At 44.0% G+C, this 19,023-nt stretch overlaps 1 protein-coding gene across 1 annotated transcript; it reads right to left on the minus strand.

The window, feature by feature from the left end:
* Positions 1 to 2,155: 2,155 nt before the first annotated feature.
* LOC140494553 (perilipin-3-like) lies at positions 2,156 to 17,392 on the minus strand. The gene is made up of 8 exons (XM_072593854.1): positions 17,262 to 17,392; positions 16,871 to 16,944; positions 14,606 to 14,801; positions 13,139 to 13,221; positions 12,484 to 12,769; positions 11,921 to 12,108; positions 9,816 to 9,956; positions 2,156 to 3,480 (listed from the first exon to the last, which is right to left on the minus strand). Exons 2-8 carry the CDS (start codon positions 16,940 to 16,942, stop codon positions 3,112 to 3,114), a joined length of 1,335 nt encoding a protein of 444 aa, XP_072449955.1. The 5' UTR covers positions 16,943 to 16,944; positions 17,262 to 17,392; the 3' UTR covers positions 2,156 to 3,111.
* Between the last annotated feature and the right edge of the window lie 1,631 nt (positions 17,393 to 19,023).

A 19,023-nucleotide genomic window follows, 5' to 3' on the forward strand; every position in this document is an offset into this window, starting at 1 on the left:
ATAGATCGTCCAGATTCGTCTTTTATCTGATTTAGGATTTTGAAAGGGAAATTCTTCCGAATAAGAATAACAACTCCCCTACTTTTTGAGCTAAAAGAAGAAAAAAAGGCCTGATCAAATCCACCCTGCCGTAACTTCAAGTGTTCTTTATCCAACAGGTGTGTCTCCTATAGGAGAGCTATATCAACTCTTTCTTTCTTGAGATTTGATAATATTTTCTTCCTTTTGACTGGCAAATTACTCCCCTTGACATTCCAGGTGCACCACTTAACCGACTGACCAACTATAATCATCTGGGCAAATCAGAGGCCCCTTGGGAGTGGAAACCCTATCCAGAACATCCCGAGCATAGAGCATATAAAATTCACAAAAATAAAGGCTCTCTAATACACTCAACAGTATCATAAAAAACTATTTCTAAATAAAAAAAGTAAAACGTATTTAAATGGAGATTCTCCCCCTTGTTCCCAGGGGGTGTCACTTCCTTTCCAAAGGTCCATCGTATCCTCTCCCAACCAATGCCCCAGGCGCTCCTCAATAGGATGAGGAGAATTCAGATATAATACAAAGCTAGAGTTTACAGTGAGCACCCTACCCCCACCCCCCACCCCCACACACCCACACACCCACACACCCACACCTGGATATATTTGGTAATGTTAATACCACGTATAAACGTAACTATAAAATTACAACCTCAACAAGTTATAATTAAATGCAATAATGTAATAATACAAAATAACAAGGGAAAAACAACCCCACTCCTAGAGACAGAGGTAAAATAGAATAAGGTAACCACCTCCCCCCACCAACATTAACTAAACCCCCCATAATATATAATATATATATATTATACACACACACACACACACACACACACAATAATAAAAAAAACCCTGGGGGGCAGGGGGAGAAAAGAAAATATTAAACAGTAAGGTAAGAAAAAAAAGGGGGGTATAAACCGAAGTTTGGGGGGGGGGGGGGGAAAAAAAGAGGCAAACCAACATCCATTATCTATTACAATTTATCCAAGAGTCCAAAAGTTCCTTAGCCTTTTCCAGCAATCCAAAGTTATACACGGATCCTTCATGGTTAAAGCGTAGCGTCGCTGGGTAGCGTAAGGAGTACTGAATATTTAAGTCCCTTAAACACTTCTTCACCTCATCAAATGCCTTCCTCTTACAGACCAGAGCTGGGGAAAAGTCCTGGAATAACATGATCTTGGATCCTTTATAGATCATGGCTTGGGAATCTTTTCCAAGATTTCTAGAGGCTTCTAGGAGTAGCTGCCTCTCCCTATAGCTCTGCAGCCGGAACAGGACCGGGCGTGGGCGCTGGTTCAAGCCAGGCCCGCGTATTGCGACCCAGTAGGCCCATTCTACCCTTACCTGGCCTGATCCAGCCTCTAGATTTAACAGTTGTGGAAGCCACTGCTCGAGAAACGCTGTAAGCTGGCCTTCCTCTTCCCGTTCAGGAAGGCCCAGCAAACGAATATTTTTTCGATTACCTCAATTAGAGGTCATCAATATGATTCTCGAAGGTCCAAACTCGCTGTTCAAGAGTCCAGACCCGATCCACAGCCGATTGCGCTGTAGTTTTAGAGGTCGCAGCCTTTAGCTCCGCCCATCCGACTCGGTGCTTGATTTCTTTAATGTCGCAGTTGTACTTTTGCAGCGTGGCCGAGAGGGAGAGTCCCATCAACTTTGGGATTCTTCAATAAAAGCATCGATCTTCGCATCTAGTTTCGAGATGATTTCCACAAGGCTCGCCACTGTAGGTAAATCCCCCAGGGCGGCTGTGGATGCCTCAGCTGCAGAGGGTGGGGGAGGGGTTCCTGCTTTACAGAGAGCTGCAGGCTCCCTTCCCTTTAGTAAAAATGATCCAAGATTAGATTGTTTAATTTAATTAGTTGCTTAGTATTAAATTTAAACAGCAATTTTAAATGATTTGGTGAGTGTGGTGGGGGTGGGTGGCCCACTTTGCCCAAGTCTTGGGAGGAGCACTGTAGACTCAGACTTGCTGGGTCGCCACCCTCTTGGATCCCCACTGTGCAAATTTCTAATTGACCATACCAAATTACATACTGGTTACACAAGCTTGAACATATAAACTTTAAACAAAAAAGCCAGCATAAATCCAAAATGTCTAGTCACAATTAGAAATGAAATGTGCACTTTATTTTAAAAAAGTCAATCTGCTGCTAATCCACTTATGTTTATCCTCTGCCAAAAGGAACCTCTTATACAGGTCCAGTAGTTAGTCAGATTATAAAGGTGAAAAGCCAATAAGATTCTTACATAATATTACAGTACAATATGGTTAAATTTTCCATAGTGACAGCACTGGTTTTGGTTTATTTATTGAAAACACTGAAAAAAACCTTAAGTGATGCAAATCTCCAGGTATATGGTGTTCTAATTAGCTAAAATTGCACGCAAAGTGCTCAAAAATTAATAATAAGGACAAGCAATTTGAAACCAGAAAAAAAAGTCAACCAAATGTTGCCACTTTTACTTTATCTCGCGTCTTGTACATATTTTGAAGACGTAGATAACCCAGCTCTTTCAAGGCTTCAAAAGATTAACAATAATGAGTTTTTAAAATTCAGGTCCAGAAATCAATCAAAACTACATGATTTTGTTTTGTACATGTTCCAAAAGACAAACTCCTGAAGTTGTAGATTTAGAACTTTATACACCAGCAGAAGTGGAAAAAAAAAACACCACAGGTCACACTCAATTGGATCAGAATAACCTTTTGGTCAAATAGTCAGGATTGCAATATGATTTTCACATGTCAAAATTCAGATATGAATATCATGGAGAACCAAATCTTTAGACTTTATATAGACTTATTGGACTTAATACTTCTGTGTCATCCCCTCCAGTGCCATTGTGCATTTTAGTCATCTCCAGTTAAGTAAGCATGGGATTTTTAATTAAGAGACTCCAGATTTTAAAAAAAAGTTACACATTTGCTGATTGTGCAGGACAGAAATACAATTTAGTCAAACCAGCCAGGTCAATTCAAATTCTCAGATTACTAAACTTAATAAAAAAGTTTGTCTCAGGAGATAAACCACCCAGTAATATCAATATAAGCACGTCATGTCTAATTTTGAACTTGATCCATTTCAACCATCTCTTCTGACTGCGGCCGCTCTGTCAGTTGTGGAGCAAATGGACCCACCATCCAGTTGAGTGGAGTGTTGTGAAGTACATAGTCCATCACCCCATCCATGGACTCCCAGATCTTCAGCATCTGCTCTTTGCTTTGTGCCAGGAGCTGCCCGGAAAGATCGCCAAAGGAATTGGCAGATGAGAACGAGATGTGGATGCTCTCTGCTGTTTTGTGGATCTGCTGCACTTTGTCCTGAACGTGTTGAGGGAGGCCGTGTACATTTGAAACGAGTGTTAGGCAGGTCGTCTGTAGTTGCTGGGTGAGACCGCGAGTCATGGTTAGGGTTTGGGATTCGAGCTGCTGCAATACAAAAGGGAGACACTATCAGAATCTGGTCACCTTTTGGTTTGGGGAATTTGAGGGATCTCAACACAAAAGGATCTTACTGAATACAAAAGGATAGTTTCCTACATTAATTTAATGTAGAAAGGTTACTTGTTTGCAAATTGGGTGGAGGAGTTGGAGTGGGAAAGGGGTAGGTAGAAGGGGAGAAGGAATGTCTCAGTTGCAGTTGAACCTGGGGGTTGGGTGATGGGGGGGTGGGGGGCAGGGGGAAGAACTGGGAGCAAAGCTAGTGGTCATGCTCACGGTAACTGTCCAGATATATCTTAGCTGAAAATTCCCACTGCCGGCTTTGCCTGACAGAAGGCAACTATTACACAGGTCACAAGGAGTCTGTCCCATAGTAGAGAACATCTCTCTACCACCATTAAGGTCCAGCTATGAAGCACATAGCTATAAAGAGCACTGGCTTACTTCTACCACTTAAAGGCTGCCAACACCGAGGTGGGGCCAATTCTATTAAAACAAGTAAACCTGTCCCAGGTTAGAATTAAAAATATATTTTGATATCACTGCATTAAAAATTTCCATGGCGCAGCACATGCAGGACTTCAATTTCCTAATAAGGAAAGAGCAGCAACACCATTAATATCTACAAGTCCTGCTACCCCTACAAAGGACAGTTAGTGGTTCAAAATACTGGATTAGTGGTGCTGGAAGAGCACAGCAGTTCAGGCAGCATCCAACGAGCAGCAAAATCGACATTTCGGGCAAAAGCCCTTCATCAGGAATAAAGGCAGTGAGCCTAAAGCATGGAGAGGAGGGTGGGGGTGGGGACAGAGTAGCATAGAGTACAATGGGTGAGTGGGGGAGGAGATAAAGGTGATAGATCAGGGGAGGAGAGGGTGGAGTGGATAGGTGGAAAAGGAGATAGGCAGGTCGGACAAGTCAAGGAGGCAGTAACTGAGCTGGAAGTTTGAAACTAGGATGAGGTGGGGGAAGGGGAAATGAGGAAGCTGTTGAAGTCCACATTGATGTCCTGGGGTTGAAGTGTTCTGAGGCGGAAGATGAGGCGTTCTTCCTCCAGGCGTCTGGTGGTGAGGGAGCGGCGGTGAAGGAGGCCCAGGACCTCCATGTCCTCGGCAGAGTGGGAGGGGGAGTTGAAATGTTGGGCCACGGGGCGGTTTGGTTGATTGGTGCGGGTGTCTCGGAGATGTTCCCTAAAGCGCTCTGCTAGGAGGCGCCCAGTCTCCCCACTGTAGAGGAGACCGCATCGGGAGCAACGGATACAATAAATGATATTAGTGGATGTGCAGGTAAAACTTTGATGGATGTGGAAGGCTCCTTTAGGCCTTGGATAGAGGTGAGGGAGGAGGTGTGGCGGCGCAGGTTTTACAGTTCCTGCGGTGGCAGGGGAAAGTGCCAGAATGGGAGGGTGGGTCATAGGGGGGGTGTGGACCTGACCAGGTAGTCATGGAGGGAACGGTCTTTGCGGAAGGCGGAAAGGGGTGGGGAGGGAAATATATCCCTGGTGGTGGGGTCTTTTTGGAGGTGGCGGAAATGTCGGCGGATGATTTGGTTTATGCAAAGGTTTGTAGGGTGGAAGGTGAGCACTAGGGGCTCTCTGTCCTTGTTACGGTTGGAGGGGTGGGGTCTGAGGGCAGAGGTGCGGGATGTGGACCAGATGCGTTGGAGGGCATCTTTAACCACGTGGGAAGGGAAATTGCGGTCTCTAAAGAAGGAGGCTATCTGGTGTGTTCTGTGGTGGAACTGGTCCTCCTGGGAGCCGATACGGTGGAGGCGGAGAAATTGGGAATACGGGATGGCATTTTTGCAAGAGATAGGGTGGGAAGAGGTGTAATCCAGGTAGCTGTGGGGGTCTGTGGGTTTGTAAAAAAATGTCAGTGTCAAGTCGGTCATCACTAATTGGAGATGGAGAGGTCCAGGAAGGAGAGCGAGGTGTCAGAGATGGTCCAGGTAAATTTAAGGTCAGGGTGAAATGTGTTGGTGAAGTTGATGAATTGCTCAACCTCCTCGTGGGAGCACGAGGTGGCGCCAATGCAGTCAATGTAGCGGAGGAAGTGGTGGGGAGTGGTGCCGGTGTAATTACGGAAGATCGACTGTTCTACATAGCCAAAGAGACAGGCATAGCTGGGGCCCATACACGTGCCCATGGCTACGCGTTTGGTCTGGAGAAAGTGGGAGGATTCAAAGGAGAAATTGTTAAGGGTGAGGACCAGTTCGACCAAACGAATGAGTGTGTCAGTGGAAGGGTACTGTTGGGGACGTCTGGAGAGGATGAAACAGAGGGCTTGGAGGCCCTGGTCATGGCGGATGGAGGTGTCGAGGGATTGGATATCCATGGTGAAGATGAGGCGTTGGGGGCGGGGAAACGGAAGTCTTGGAGGTGGTGGAGGGCATGGGTGGTGTCTCGAACATACGTGGGGAGTTTCTGGACTAGGGGGGATAGGACAGTGTCGAGGTAGGTAGAGATGAGTTCAGTGGGGCAGGAGCATGCTGAGACAATGGGTCGGCCAGGGTGGTCAGGCTTGTGGATCTTGGGAAGGAGGTAGAACCGGGCAGTGCGGGGTTCCCATTCTATGAGGTTGGAAGCTGTGGGTGGGAGATCTCCTGAGGTGATGAGGTTCTGTATGGTCTGGGAGATGATGGTTTGGTGATGGGGGGGTGGGGTCACGGTCGAGGGGGCAGTAGGAAGAGGTGTCCTCGAGTTGGCGTTTGGCTTCAGCAGTGTAGAGGTCAGTGTGCCAGACTACCACTGCGCCCCCTTTATCCGCTGGCTTAGTGGTGAGGTTGGGATTAGAGCAGAGGGATTGGAGGGCTGCACGTTGTGAGGGTGAGAGGTTGGAGTGGGGGAGGGGGGTAGACAGGTTGAGGCAGTTAATGTCCCGGCAGCAGTTGGAAATGAAGAGGTCGAGGGCAGGAAATAGGCCAGCGCGGGGTGTCCAGGTGGATGCAGTGTGTTGGTGGTGGGCGAAGGTGTCCTCAGAAGGTGGGCAGGAGTCCCGATTGTGAAAGTAAGCTCAGAGGCGGAGGAGACGGAAGAACTGATCGACATCACGGCGTGTATTAAATTCATTGATGCATGGACGGAGGGGGATGAAGGTGAGTCCGTTGCTGAGGGCTGATCGTTCGTCCTCAGTGAGTGGGAGGTCTGGAGGGATGGTGAAAACTCGACAGGGCCGGGAGCTGGGAGTGGGGTCGGAACCAGTACCTGGAGTGGGTGAGATGGTGGGGGGAATGGGGGTGGAGGCATGAGCCGGGGTAATGTTCCCCTCGGGGTTCTGGGGGGTGGGGATAGTGACAGTGGGGTCTGTGGGGGGCGTGTCAGCAGAATGCAGGTGAGTGGCGCTGGTGGGGGCGGAAGTGGTGATCATGACAGTAGGGGTGGCGGAAGTCACTGAGCGTGTGGCATCAGCGATGATGTGAGGGCCGGAAGTGGCTGTGGGAGTGGCCATGATGGGGGCAGAAGTGACATAATCACTCAGCGTGGGGGTGGTAGCTGCGTCAGCCGCATGGCTAATGACGTTTCCGAGGCCAGGGGAATCTTCTGGAATGTTTGAGGAGCGCTGGTTATGGAGGTGGGTGGATAAAAGTTTGTTGTACTTACAGTTTTTGATGTTTGAGATGGAATTGAAATACTGTTTGTTGAGAGTATGAATTCTCCTGAGGATGTAGTACAGAGTGGGTCCTTTGCAATTCTGAGAGAGAGTGTGGCCCTCAGCTGAGGCAGGGCTGACTGTAGAGAGGTTAGGTGCCAGCGCATTGCTGCAAGCGTGGAGCGGAGGATCTTGAAGGAGAACTGTTGCTGGTGTTTTTGAATCTGTAGTCTGTACTGTTTGTCCTGTTCAGATCCGAACTCTGCTTAGTGGTTCAAGCCCACTATCCCTCAAAAGCAATCTGCAGTGGCTCGACCAGGGTCAGACATACACGTTCATGCAGCTGGGAGCCCAGAGACAAGACTGATCATTACGAAGGACCCATTAACTGGTTTGGATAAACAGATGGCTACTTGGAAGAGGGAGTTGAAGGGTGGGTCAGTAAATTTGCAGATGATACAAAGATTGGTGGAGTTGTGGATAGTGAGGAGGGCTGTTGTCGGCTGCAAAGGGACTTAGATATGATGCAGAGCTGGGCTGAGGAGTGGCAGATGGAGTTCAACCCGGTCAAGTGTGAGGTTGTCCATTCTTATTTGGAAGGGCAAATAAGAATGCGGAATACAGGGTTAATGGTAGGGTTCTTAGCAAGGTGGAGGAGCAGAGGGATCTTGGGGTTTATGTTCATAGATCTTTGAAAGTTGTCACTCACGTGGATAGAGCTTGTAAGAAGGCCTATGGTGTATTATCGTTCATTAGCAGAGGGATTGAATTCAAGAGTCGTGAAGTGGTGTTGCAGCTGTACAGGACCTTGGTTAGATGTGGAAGCTTTGGAGAGGGTGCAGAGAAGATTTACCAGGATGTTGCCTGGAATGGAGAATAGGTTGTACGAGGATAGGTTGAGAGTGCTAGGCCTTTTGTCATTGGAGCGAAGGATGAGGGGTGACTTGATAGAGTTTTATAAGATGATCAGAGGAATAGATAGAGTAGACAGTCAGAAACTTTTTCCCCGGGTACAGAGTGTTACAAGGGGACATAAATTTAAGGTGAAGGGTGGAAGGTTGGGGGGGGGGGGGGGGGGGGGGGGGGGGTGGGTGGTGGGATGTTAGGGGTAGGTTCTTTACCCAGAGAGTGGTGGGGGCATGGAATGCACTGCCTGTGGAAGTGGCAGAGTCAGAATCATTGGCGACCTTTAAGCAGCAATTGGATAGGTACATGGATGGGTGCTTAAGCTAGGACAAATGTTCGGCACAACATCGTGGGCTGAAGGGCCTGTTCTGTGCTGTATTGTTCTATGTTCTATGGTCAAGGTGCTAACCAAGACATTTTTGACAACTGACCTGGGAGAATCGTGAAACATTGCACTGTCTCTGCACTTACCAGCTAGAATACAAGTTTCTCTTTAAAACTCACTGCTTTGAAGTAAGGGATTTAACCCTTTGTGTAATGCAGGTGGTGGCTTCAATTAAAATATCCTGGGCACGTTTCAGACTGGATGACATGGTGGCTCAATAGTTAGTACTGCTGCCGCCTCATAGCTCCACAGACCTAGGTTCAATTCCAACCTTGTGTGACTGTCCAACTGGAGTTTAGACTTGGCAGAGGAGGCCAAGTCTCTGGATACTTTTAAGAAAGATGGATAGAGCTCTTAAAAAGATAGTGGAATCAAAGATTGTGGGGATAAGGCAGGAACAGGATACTGATTGTGGATGATCAGCCACGATCATAATGAATGATGGTGCTGGCTCGAAGGGCCGGATGGCCTACTCCTACACCTATTGTCTGGATGTTCTCCGTGTCTACGTGGGTTTCTGCCAGGTGCTCGGATTTCCTCCCACAGTCCAAAGAGGTGCAGATAAGGTGGATTCGCCATGCTGAACACTTCATGTGGGGTTACAGGGATGAGATGGAATGGTGAGTCTGGGTAGGATGCTCCTTGGAGGGTTAGTGCAAATGGCCCCTTTCAGCACTGTAGGGATTCTATGAAGTTTCCTTTATTTGGCAGTATGCCCTTCACAATGACCTTCCCCAGCAACCAGAAAAGATGCAAAACCTACCAGTACACCACCCCACTTCCCACCCACATCCAGGGCCCCAAACAGACCTTCCAGGTGAGGGGTTCATCTGCCTCTCTTTGAACCCAGTTTACAGCATCAGAAGACCCTGATGTGGTCTTCTCTACATCAGAGAGAAGAAAATGTAAACTTAGGGAACAGTTTGCCAAACATCTGTCACGACTGCAGGGATGGATTGGACCTCCCAGTCACCGCCCATTTTAAATTCCCCTTCCCAACATGACCATTCTTGGCCTCCACCATTGCCACAACAAACCAAACTGCAAATTGGAGGAACACCTCACCTTCTGCCTGGGCAGCCCACAGTGTGGAGGACTCAACATTGAGTTCTCCAAATTCAAATGACCTCCCTTCCCCCACAATGCTCTAACCAGATTAATTCCCCCCCCATTGACCAGGTCATACCCTCTGCTTGTCTTTACCTATCCCTGCCACCCCCTTTTATCTGTAGCTCCCCTTACACACACACACCCCCAGTCCTGAAGGGTTACACCCGAAACATAGACTTCTCCACATCCTGGTGCTGCCTGGCTTGCTATGTTCCCCCAGCCTCCTGCTGGTCTACTTCAGATTCCAGCATCTGCAGTTTTTTTCCCCCCCCATCTCTTCACAATGACTTGCCAAGTTCTACCTTGTGATCCCAGAATAAGATTGAAATCCTTACCTCTGGCTTCTGAACCCCTTCTTCCTCCACTTGACCTTTTGCCTGTTTCTTCTGCCAATCAATCCAGGTCTGATGCAGTTTCTCCTGGACATCATGCAGTTTCTGATTTGCTGAATCTGCTCCTTTCCTGGCCAATTCAATCTGTGAAAGATACATAACCCAAAAATGCTAGTAGACTGAACTGACTGGTAGACTAATCATTTCCAGTGTTGCCCCTCCATACAACATTTGAAAGCTGAAATACACAGTAGAAAATCCAAGTAGAGTGCAGTGACAGTTTTGAAAACCAAGGTGGTTTTGAGCAAGATTTTCCTCATGCGAGTCATAAACCTGACGAGAGTCCAACACCTGAATTCTCAGCTGCCAATTAGATGGTGGTTAATCACCCAGGCTAGACCATACACATTATATATATATATAAAACAATGATTTAAAAGGGAGCGAGTGTGAGACAGGTTTTTAAACCAAGTGACTGAATTTTCACAGCCCTCGGGAAGTTACAAAGATTCACAACCTTCGAATAGAAAGTTCACAGCTCAGAGTCAATTGGCTTTTGTCTCAGTTGAAAACACCCACTTCAATTTATCAGTTAACATCCTCAGTAAACTCTTATAGGGACATTTAAGCACACAGTTACAAATACACCACTTATCTGATTGGAGTCCATTCTTTATGGTAGGAGGCTAGTTAGTCTGTAGTAGGTGCAAATGACTGCAGATTCTGCAATCTCTACTGAAAACAGTAAAATGCTGGAGATTACAAGGTCAGGCAGCATCCAGGAGAGAGAAAGCAAGTTAGGTTTGGAGTCCAAAATGATTCATCTGATGAGAGTCATCTAAACTCAAAACATTAACTTGCTCTCCATGGATGCTGCCTGACCCACAGTCATCTCCAGCATTTGTTGTTTAGTTAGTCTGTTGTTCCTAGTGTTCTCTCCCTCTTTCATTAATAGGAGAGAGTTTGCTGCCTTCCAAAACCACCAACCCAGGATCTTACTGAATTGTGGATGAATACCAATGCATCCACCCCTCAACCACAGAGAAAGCAGACTCAGGAACAAAAGTGCTGTCTGCAGAATCCCACCTTTAAGTCCAGTATACTGGAAAACTGAGTTCATGGTTTCAGTTTAAATGAGTATAGATGAAGTGAGAAAGTTACATTAGTATTGAAGGGTCATTGACATATGAACTATTTTTTTTTCCAACTACACCCCAGACTTTCCTCTTTGCAATTATTAAAAAGTTATTGTAACAGAACAAGCAAAAAGCCACATTAGATCTGGAAAGACCTTCTGCTCAACGGGTCACTGATAATTTGAAATCACCTTGGTTCATAGAGTCACAGATGTACAGCAGGGAAACAGACCCTTCAGCCCAACCATCCATACCAACCAGATACCCCAACCCAATCTAGTCCCACCTGCCAGCACCCAGCCCATATCCCTTCAAACCCTTCCTATTCATATATCCACCCAAATGCCTCTTAAAATGTTGCAATTGTACTAGCCTCCACCACTTCTTCAGGCAGCTCAATGGAATCCTGCCTATTTCATGTGGTGAACCAATGCCATTCAGCAGGTCTGATAATTGTTCTTTTTTTAAATCAAATCCATCACATTGAGACACAGCTGAACTACATTAGTTGCCCTACTGCATCTTGGATGTGGAATGCTGATTTGATCTGTGATTTCAGAACAGAGGACAGTCAGGACCTAGTTTGTAATTTTGATTTACAACTGGGAGACAAAATAATGGCCTTTGTTACTACTTTTAAGAAAGTACCTATTAAAAACAAAAGTCCAGTTCAGACTCAGGTCAAGCCTTAGTTTCGAGGAGGGATTATATTGGAGAATAACACAACTAAAGTTTAATGTTGAAACAATATTGTTTAACTAAATGCAAGCTTTATTCAGTAACAACCATCCAAAATAAACATTCAAAAAGCTAAATGTCAATTTGACAGAAGAACGTGTGCTTTCTAGTAGCCAAAGGAGCAGCAAGGTTAAAGACCTACAGGACATCTGATCTGAGATGTCTTAGAAGAAAAGGAATAAATTTCAGTCCACTTTTACAAAAGTGATTCAGCCAATAATTTTGGATCCTTACCAAATCCACAGTGTTGTGAAGCTGAGCCATAATATCTTGGCTGGTTTGTCTTGCCTTCTGCATCTTAGAAACGGAGTGCTGGTAAGCTCTATGACGAATCTTTGAAGATAAAGATCCCAAGCGCACATAGTAACTCTGCGTTTGTGCTGGGGCCACCTCAAAGCCTTCCACAGAAGTAGCTAGTTTTGCTGAAAAGAGAAATCTTCAAATCAAAGCAGTGATATTTAAGGCAGATCTTTTTACATTTTAAGTTTGGTCATAATATTAGCATTGTTTGCTTACACCAAATCTGATTAATGTTCTCAAGAAAAGCTATTTGCAAATACATTTAGTCACAACTTTTGAATAGTTCATAATTTCTAATTGAACACTATTTACTACTGTTGGATTTACTTTGTTCTCCTGCTTTTCCAATAGATAGATAGTGTTCCTGGCCATTAAATATATTACTCATTTTTTCCCTCCTCCTTCCTACCAATATCCCAATATGCACAACCATTAACTGATTCAAAACAATGGCTTGGTGCTCTGAAGCAATACAAAAAATTAGTTATGTTACTTACCCAATTCCTCCTCGGTCATAGGAAGATAGTGATCAACAATTTCTTCAGATTTATTGAGTGCACTGTCGACACCAGTGACCACCATCTGCCCTACTTTGGACGTCATGACAGTGTTAACTCCTTCAGCCATCACTGACTTGGTCTTCTCTATGCTGCCATGGACTGCTCCCTTGGCCACATCTACAGCACCAGTCACTGCATTTTTTGCTCCAGTCACTGTGTTGGAGACTGCATCTTTGGCTCCAGTTATCGTGGATGAAACCATCTCTTTGGTATCAGCAACAACCTGTATTTATATTTTTTTTAAAAAACTTCAATATAGAGCCAAGTAAAAATACTTTGTAATGAGTTAAAAATGTCATTGTCCACTTAATGCATACAGAAAGCAATTTTAAACAATGCACACCATTTCAATCAACATACAACTGAGGGGAAATTTAAAAAGACATGGTATTTAAATTAATTTGATATCATAAGGTATAATCATTGCCCCTCTTACGAGTTTAAAAAATCTAAAGCAGCCATTAAAAGGGAGCAAGACTAGCCAGTAGAGTGAAAGAAGACTTCATTGAGTTGGAAGTGCAATATTCCTATAGTGATAGAATGGTAAGGTTAGGTGCCATCCGCTAGGTCACCTTGCAGAAGTTTCTCTTACCTGGGGTGTAGACTGTTGAAGGATTGGAAGCTTCTCTTCCAGTTTATCCAAGCCTTTGCAGGCATATTCATTAGCTACAGCAACTGAACAAGAAAAAAAAAAGTTGACAAATCTATCCACGATCACATTGAACAATTACCTTATTTCATAGTTGAAGGTAAACATATGCAAAGTTGTTGAAAAGTTGAGAACTGGGGTCCAAATGTTTACAGATTAAAACTTAACATTTAAAATAAAAAGCCTTAAATGTGTGCACTTTATTTTGAAGCACACATTTTCTATACTGCATCACAAATTGAAATGGCCTACAAGCTCAGCAATTCATTTGGTAAACGCTGTTATCACCACTTAAACATGACTGAGGACAACTGCAAGAAGTTACTAAACTTGGAATGAAGCTTGCAATTTAGAGACACGTGGAATTTTATTGCAGAGCTTCAACTGAGACCTTCTTTACAGCACAGGCTGTAGTGAGCAACACCTAAATGCTCAGGATTCCTTTGGACGTTTGTCCAGGAACCCATCTTTAATAGTCTGAAAATACAAGACAGGGAAGGAGTGCTTCAGAATAGGATTCAGTTTACAGATATAGCTATAGGTAACTATTAGCATTTAACTACAAAAAAAAAACGAAACTTCAATTGACTATTAGTATGTACCTTCTTTCAAAGCCAAAATAACTTTTCACTTTTTATTAAAACAAAAAAAAAGGGAAAGGACTATATATTGGAGTAGCAGCAGACATGATACTTCAGTACTGATGAAAAGCAAAAACACACTAATATTGGTGCTGTATAGACCTAATGCAGCTATATTTGTTGCTATCTAGTTACAATATTTCAGATATTTGCATTTTTAACAAACAGAACAGGATTCTCTGAAGCACTCAAAAGGGTTTGGTTCTACAATTTAGTTAGCTGAAACTCTGATGCATAACCAGCCTGTGGTTACCATTCAAGGCTTTTAGATCTTTAAAAAAAAGTGTTAAAAGAATGAGTACAAGTATCATTTATAAAAACATTAAGGATAGTCTTTAGGCATCTATTTATAGGAGGTAAAAACAATGACTGCAGATGCTGGAAACCAGATTCTGGATTAGTGGTGCTGGAAGAGCACAGCTCCAGCACCACTAATTCAGCACCTACTTATAGCTGAATGCCTCTGTACTTTGATACAGTCACAAAGCAGTTAGATTTCTAGCCTAAATCACATTTGGCAACAAGTGGAATCTAAGAAAACATGCACTATTCACATCTACTGCCTTTTGATTATTGTTGGGCAATAAGCTCAACTTTCAAAGTGTGCAATAAGCAGACTCAAGCTTACATTTCAGAAAAAGTCTTGTGCGTTCACACACTTAAAGTAGATATTCTGCTTTTGTATACAAGTCTCGTTTCTTTAAAAAAAAAAGGTGGACACGTGTCTTTAAATTCCAGTGGGTTGAAATGCCGTATGCTCCAATCTTACTTTGAGGCTCCAGCTTGTCCACAATTGGTTTGGCACCACTGGCAGCCACAGCTGTGATAGTCTTCATTCCCTGCTCAGCAACATCACAAATGGTCTTCACATACGGGTGATTCTCCTTGGTGCTGTTGTAGGCAGCTGATACCATTTCACAGGCAGAGCTCACAAGAGGCAGGTTTGTCACCCTGTCCACCACATTCTAAAATACAAATCACGAAATCATTGCACAGCAATGCACTCCAATGATGCAAGCCTCAAGAAACACTTTGCTCAGGACAGTGGTAGAGACAACATTCGTGTACAGTTGAACTTTTGTAGCAACTGTATGGTGCAAGGAAATAGTTACAAAATAGAAAGATTGCACAATCCTAATAAAAATGAGTACACAAAAAACCTTCTATAAAAAGTCAATTTGTATACGTGAGCAACTGCAGCTACTCTAGTTTGTAATGAAATATGATTTCACATAATAGTCCTAGCTCCAAAATAACCAGTATATATCAACCATAGTAACTGCCAAGTGTTCTGGTAGACCAGGCTGCAACTTAGTCAACTTCCCTTGTTGCAATTCTATTTAAATCCTCACTAGTTCAGGTCATTTAAAAAAAGTTTAAAAATCTGAAATGTGCACTTTCTACAGATGGCAGATATAGGCATTTCCAGCATTTTAAAAAACTTTGTGCGTAATGTTTACTGACTACAATCAAGTACCCATCCTGTTTACTATATCCATTAACTTTTAATCATATACAGCTCCTAAAATTTAACTCTTGGAAACACAATTTTTTTTTATTTACACAAGCCAGTTTTAAGGCTGGAGGTTTAATCTTCTATAACCTATCTAGTCTTAAGTAAATGCCTTTGGAATCTGCTTTTGGTTGCAATGACACAAACTTTGCAATTGGTTTTGGAATAAAAAAGGTGAACCTGCTCACGCAAGCGATCTTTACTTTTAAAAAAAAAGGTTTTACTGGAGAATGGCTTTTAGGGAACAAAACCACCCTACTTCTGGTCTGGCTGACAGGTAATTCTGGACTTCCAGCAACACGATTGAACAAACTGCACTCTTGGTAATTAGCGATGGCAAATCCCACATCCCATGAATTCATTAAAGTTAGAACTTATTTTGCTGTCAACACTTTTACATAGATGCCAGAAGGCACTCGGGTATGCTAGACCAATAAAATGGTCAAGCAAATCTTCAACTATACTCATGGCAAAAAAAAAATTTTTAAAATATCCATAAAGAAATCAAAGATTGTGGTGAAAAAAGGAAGGAAGGGGGGTTAAGGATTATCAGCCATGAACTCATCAAGTCTGCTATTCAACAGGCTGAATGGTCTACTTCTGCTCAGAAATCATATGGTCCTATGGACTTCAAAGTAGCAGAACACAAAAGCAAGAAAGTGAATCTTATAACTGGTTATGGTCCATCCTCTATTGCAGCACTATGTCTGTTTCTGGGTTGCATATTCAAGGTGATGCAGGAAAAGACTCGCAGTTCAGTAAACTGGAGAATGTCTCATCTCCTTGAAGAGAGGTCAGGAAAAAGATTTGACGAATGTTTTCAAAAATCACAAGGGGCCTCACAGTAGATGGGTAGAAAGTTCATATTACAGGCTGAAGAATACAACAAGCCAGGCAGCATCAGGAGGTGGAGAAGTCAATGTTTCAGGTGTAACCCTTCTTCAGGGTTGGGGATGGGTGGAAGGAGAGCTGAAGATAAGGTTGGGGGGTTGGGGGGGAAGGGGCACAGGGAGAAGAGAAAGAAAAAGACGGGCAAAATGGTGAGATCGAAATAGGTGAACACAGGTAGAGGGTACAACCTGGTTGGTCAATTGGAAGACTGATACGGGGGGGAAGAAATTGTTTCAAAATGAATGTCAGGTTCTAAATTCACTACCTACACCTTTAGTTTTAAGATTAAATTTGTTGAAATAGATCGCAAGGCGGCTGAATCTCCAAGCAGCAACAACGCAAGCTCTTAATCACGCGTTGAATTTCATAGTTTAGAATAAACTTGGACAAGGTCAGAAGGCACTGAGTAATAAGGCACTGAGTAATACTGTGCCTTGTGCCTTCTAATACGCCCATTAGAACAGAACGCAATTCCCCTGCATGACCAGACCCAAGCTCGTGACAACTAGATCACTAAAGTTACACAATGGAAGGATTTCCCAGGTCACTGCTTAGGTTTCAGTACTTAGTGAACATTTTAGGAAATAAAACCCAGAAAATCTGGGGTCATATTTAAAGAAGAGGAAGTACCTGTTGGTCTCGGTTCTCCTGGTGGTCGGCTAAGTTGGAGACTTCAACATTCTCGGCCACTTCTGACGCCATAACTAATCAGCAAACAACATTAGAATTAAAATCAGCCAGTTTACCACTCACTCTGCATCTGCTATCCCCAACTACTGAGAGTGAGATCAGAATTACGGAGTAATGCAAAGGACCGATTTACAGCAGCTCTTACAATAGCGGAGTTAATAAAGTTGGGCGGAAACTCAGTGAAAAAAAAGTCTGCCCATAACAGAACTCACCAGAAACAGAGTTACTTCCAACAATTAAAAAAAATACTTTCAGTCAAAATTGACACACCCAAGAACTACAAAGTGATTAAATACTTTGTAAACAGGCAAAGCGCTTCACATAAACTTACCTACTGCTCTTCACGCTTTCTGCAACTTGGGCAATAGATTTCAGACTTCCAATATTGGGTGAGGCTCACAAAATGATTGGCAAGAGACTCAGGCAATCAACCCGGAGATTGTGAAACTGAAGGAGGTGTGAATCCACCAAAAGCCGGAGGCGGGGTTTGATGCACGTACAGAGTTGAGCCGAGATACTATTGGATAACGATGACAATTTGACTATCCCCGTTCATTCCGTCTCCCATTGCACCACCCAATTAATCCTTACTCGGGTATTTTGGGGGAAACTGGTCTGTTGACCAGTGTGTGCAGAATTTTCAGATGTTACTGGTTTTCATTATACCTAGGTGTTCAATACTGCAGATGCTGAACATTTGAAACAAGAACACAAAATGCTGAAAATATTTAGCAGATCGTGCAGCATCTACAGAGAGACAAACGAATTGTAAATAAACTAATCAGGATTAGCAGATTTTCCACATTAATATGTTCTTAAATGGGGGAATGGGAAAAAATACACGCCTCTTTGAAATACAATGGAATGACAGATATAGTACTGAGCTGCAAAGTAGGAGGTGGTTAAATGACAGAATGAAAGACATGCATGAGACAGTAATGTCACCTTCAGATGGTGGCAAGTGAAAAGCCGACTTGGAAACCCTGGCTTGTTTCATTGAGGGAACTGGGGAGGTCCCTCATTGTGAAGCTCTCAGTACCTAATGGAATATCACAGGAATCAGTCCTCAATTAGAGTCATACAGTCCTACAGCATGGAGACAGGCCCTTTGCCTCAAACTGGTCCATGCTGACTAAAATGTATGTCCACGCTAACCCCATTTCCCTGAGTTTGGTCCATATCCTTCTCGACCTTTCCTATCCATGTTTTTGTCCAAATGCCTTTTCACCCACATCAACGACCACTGCTGGCAGCTCATTCCAAATGCATTCCACCCTCTGCGTAAAAAAAAAGTCCCCCCTCAGATTCCCTTTTATTTTTTACCCTCTAAACTTAAACTGATGCCCTCTGATCCTTGATTCCCCAACCCTTGGAAAAAAGACACCCTGTCCACGCCTCTCATGATCTTATACACTTCCATAGGGAATCCCTCTCCCCAACTACCACCACCACCACCACCTCAGTCTCCTACAGTCTAAAGAACAATGTCCTGGGTTGTCCAACCTCTTCCTATAACTCAGACTCTTGAATCCTGGCAACATCCTTGTAAATTTCTTCTGTACGCTTTCCAGTTTAATAGCATTCTTCCTATAACAAGGTGACCACAGCCGAACACAATACTCCGAGTGCAACCTCATTAATGTCCCGTACAACTGCAACATAACTTCCTCTCTGGCAAATTCTTCAGGGGTGAGGATGAGGCTTCCAGTGTGGGGTGAGGTGGTTTCTGTGGTAGTTGAATAGTCCAATCCTGGAGCCCCAGGCAGTGTTTGAGGAGGCTGAGTGGATGCGATGCTCTGGATTCTGCACACTCTTTCTGCTGCTTGTATTTGGCCTCCACATGCTGTATTTGGTGACGTTTGAAGTGGCTGGTGCCTTTGCAGACATCTCTTCTCCAGTTTGTGTGTTTCTAGGGCAGGTGATTCCCACCAGTCAGTGGGGATGGCGCACTTGTTTAGGAAGGGTGTCCCTGTCGCACTCTCCCTGCCCTCCTGGCGATCGTTTACCATTGCAGAGTTCAGAGCAGAGCACTTGTTCAGGGAATCTAGTTTCAGGCATGGGGACAATGTTGTATCACAGCTGTTGGTGCATAA

Source organism: Chiloscyllium punctatum, chromosome 24 (genome assembly GCF_047496795.1).
Source record: "Chiloscyllium punctatum isolate Juve2018m chromosome 24, sChiPun1.3, whole genome shotgun sequence".
Classification (NCBI taxonomy): domain Eukaryota; kingdom Metazoa; phylum Chordata; class Chondrichthyes; order Orectolobiformes; family Hemiscylliidae; genus Chiloscyllium; species Chiloscyllium punctatum.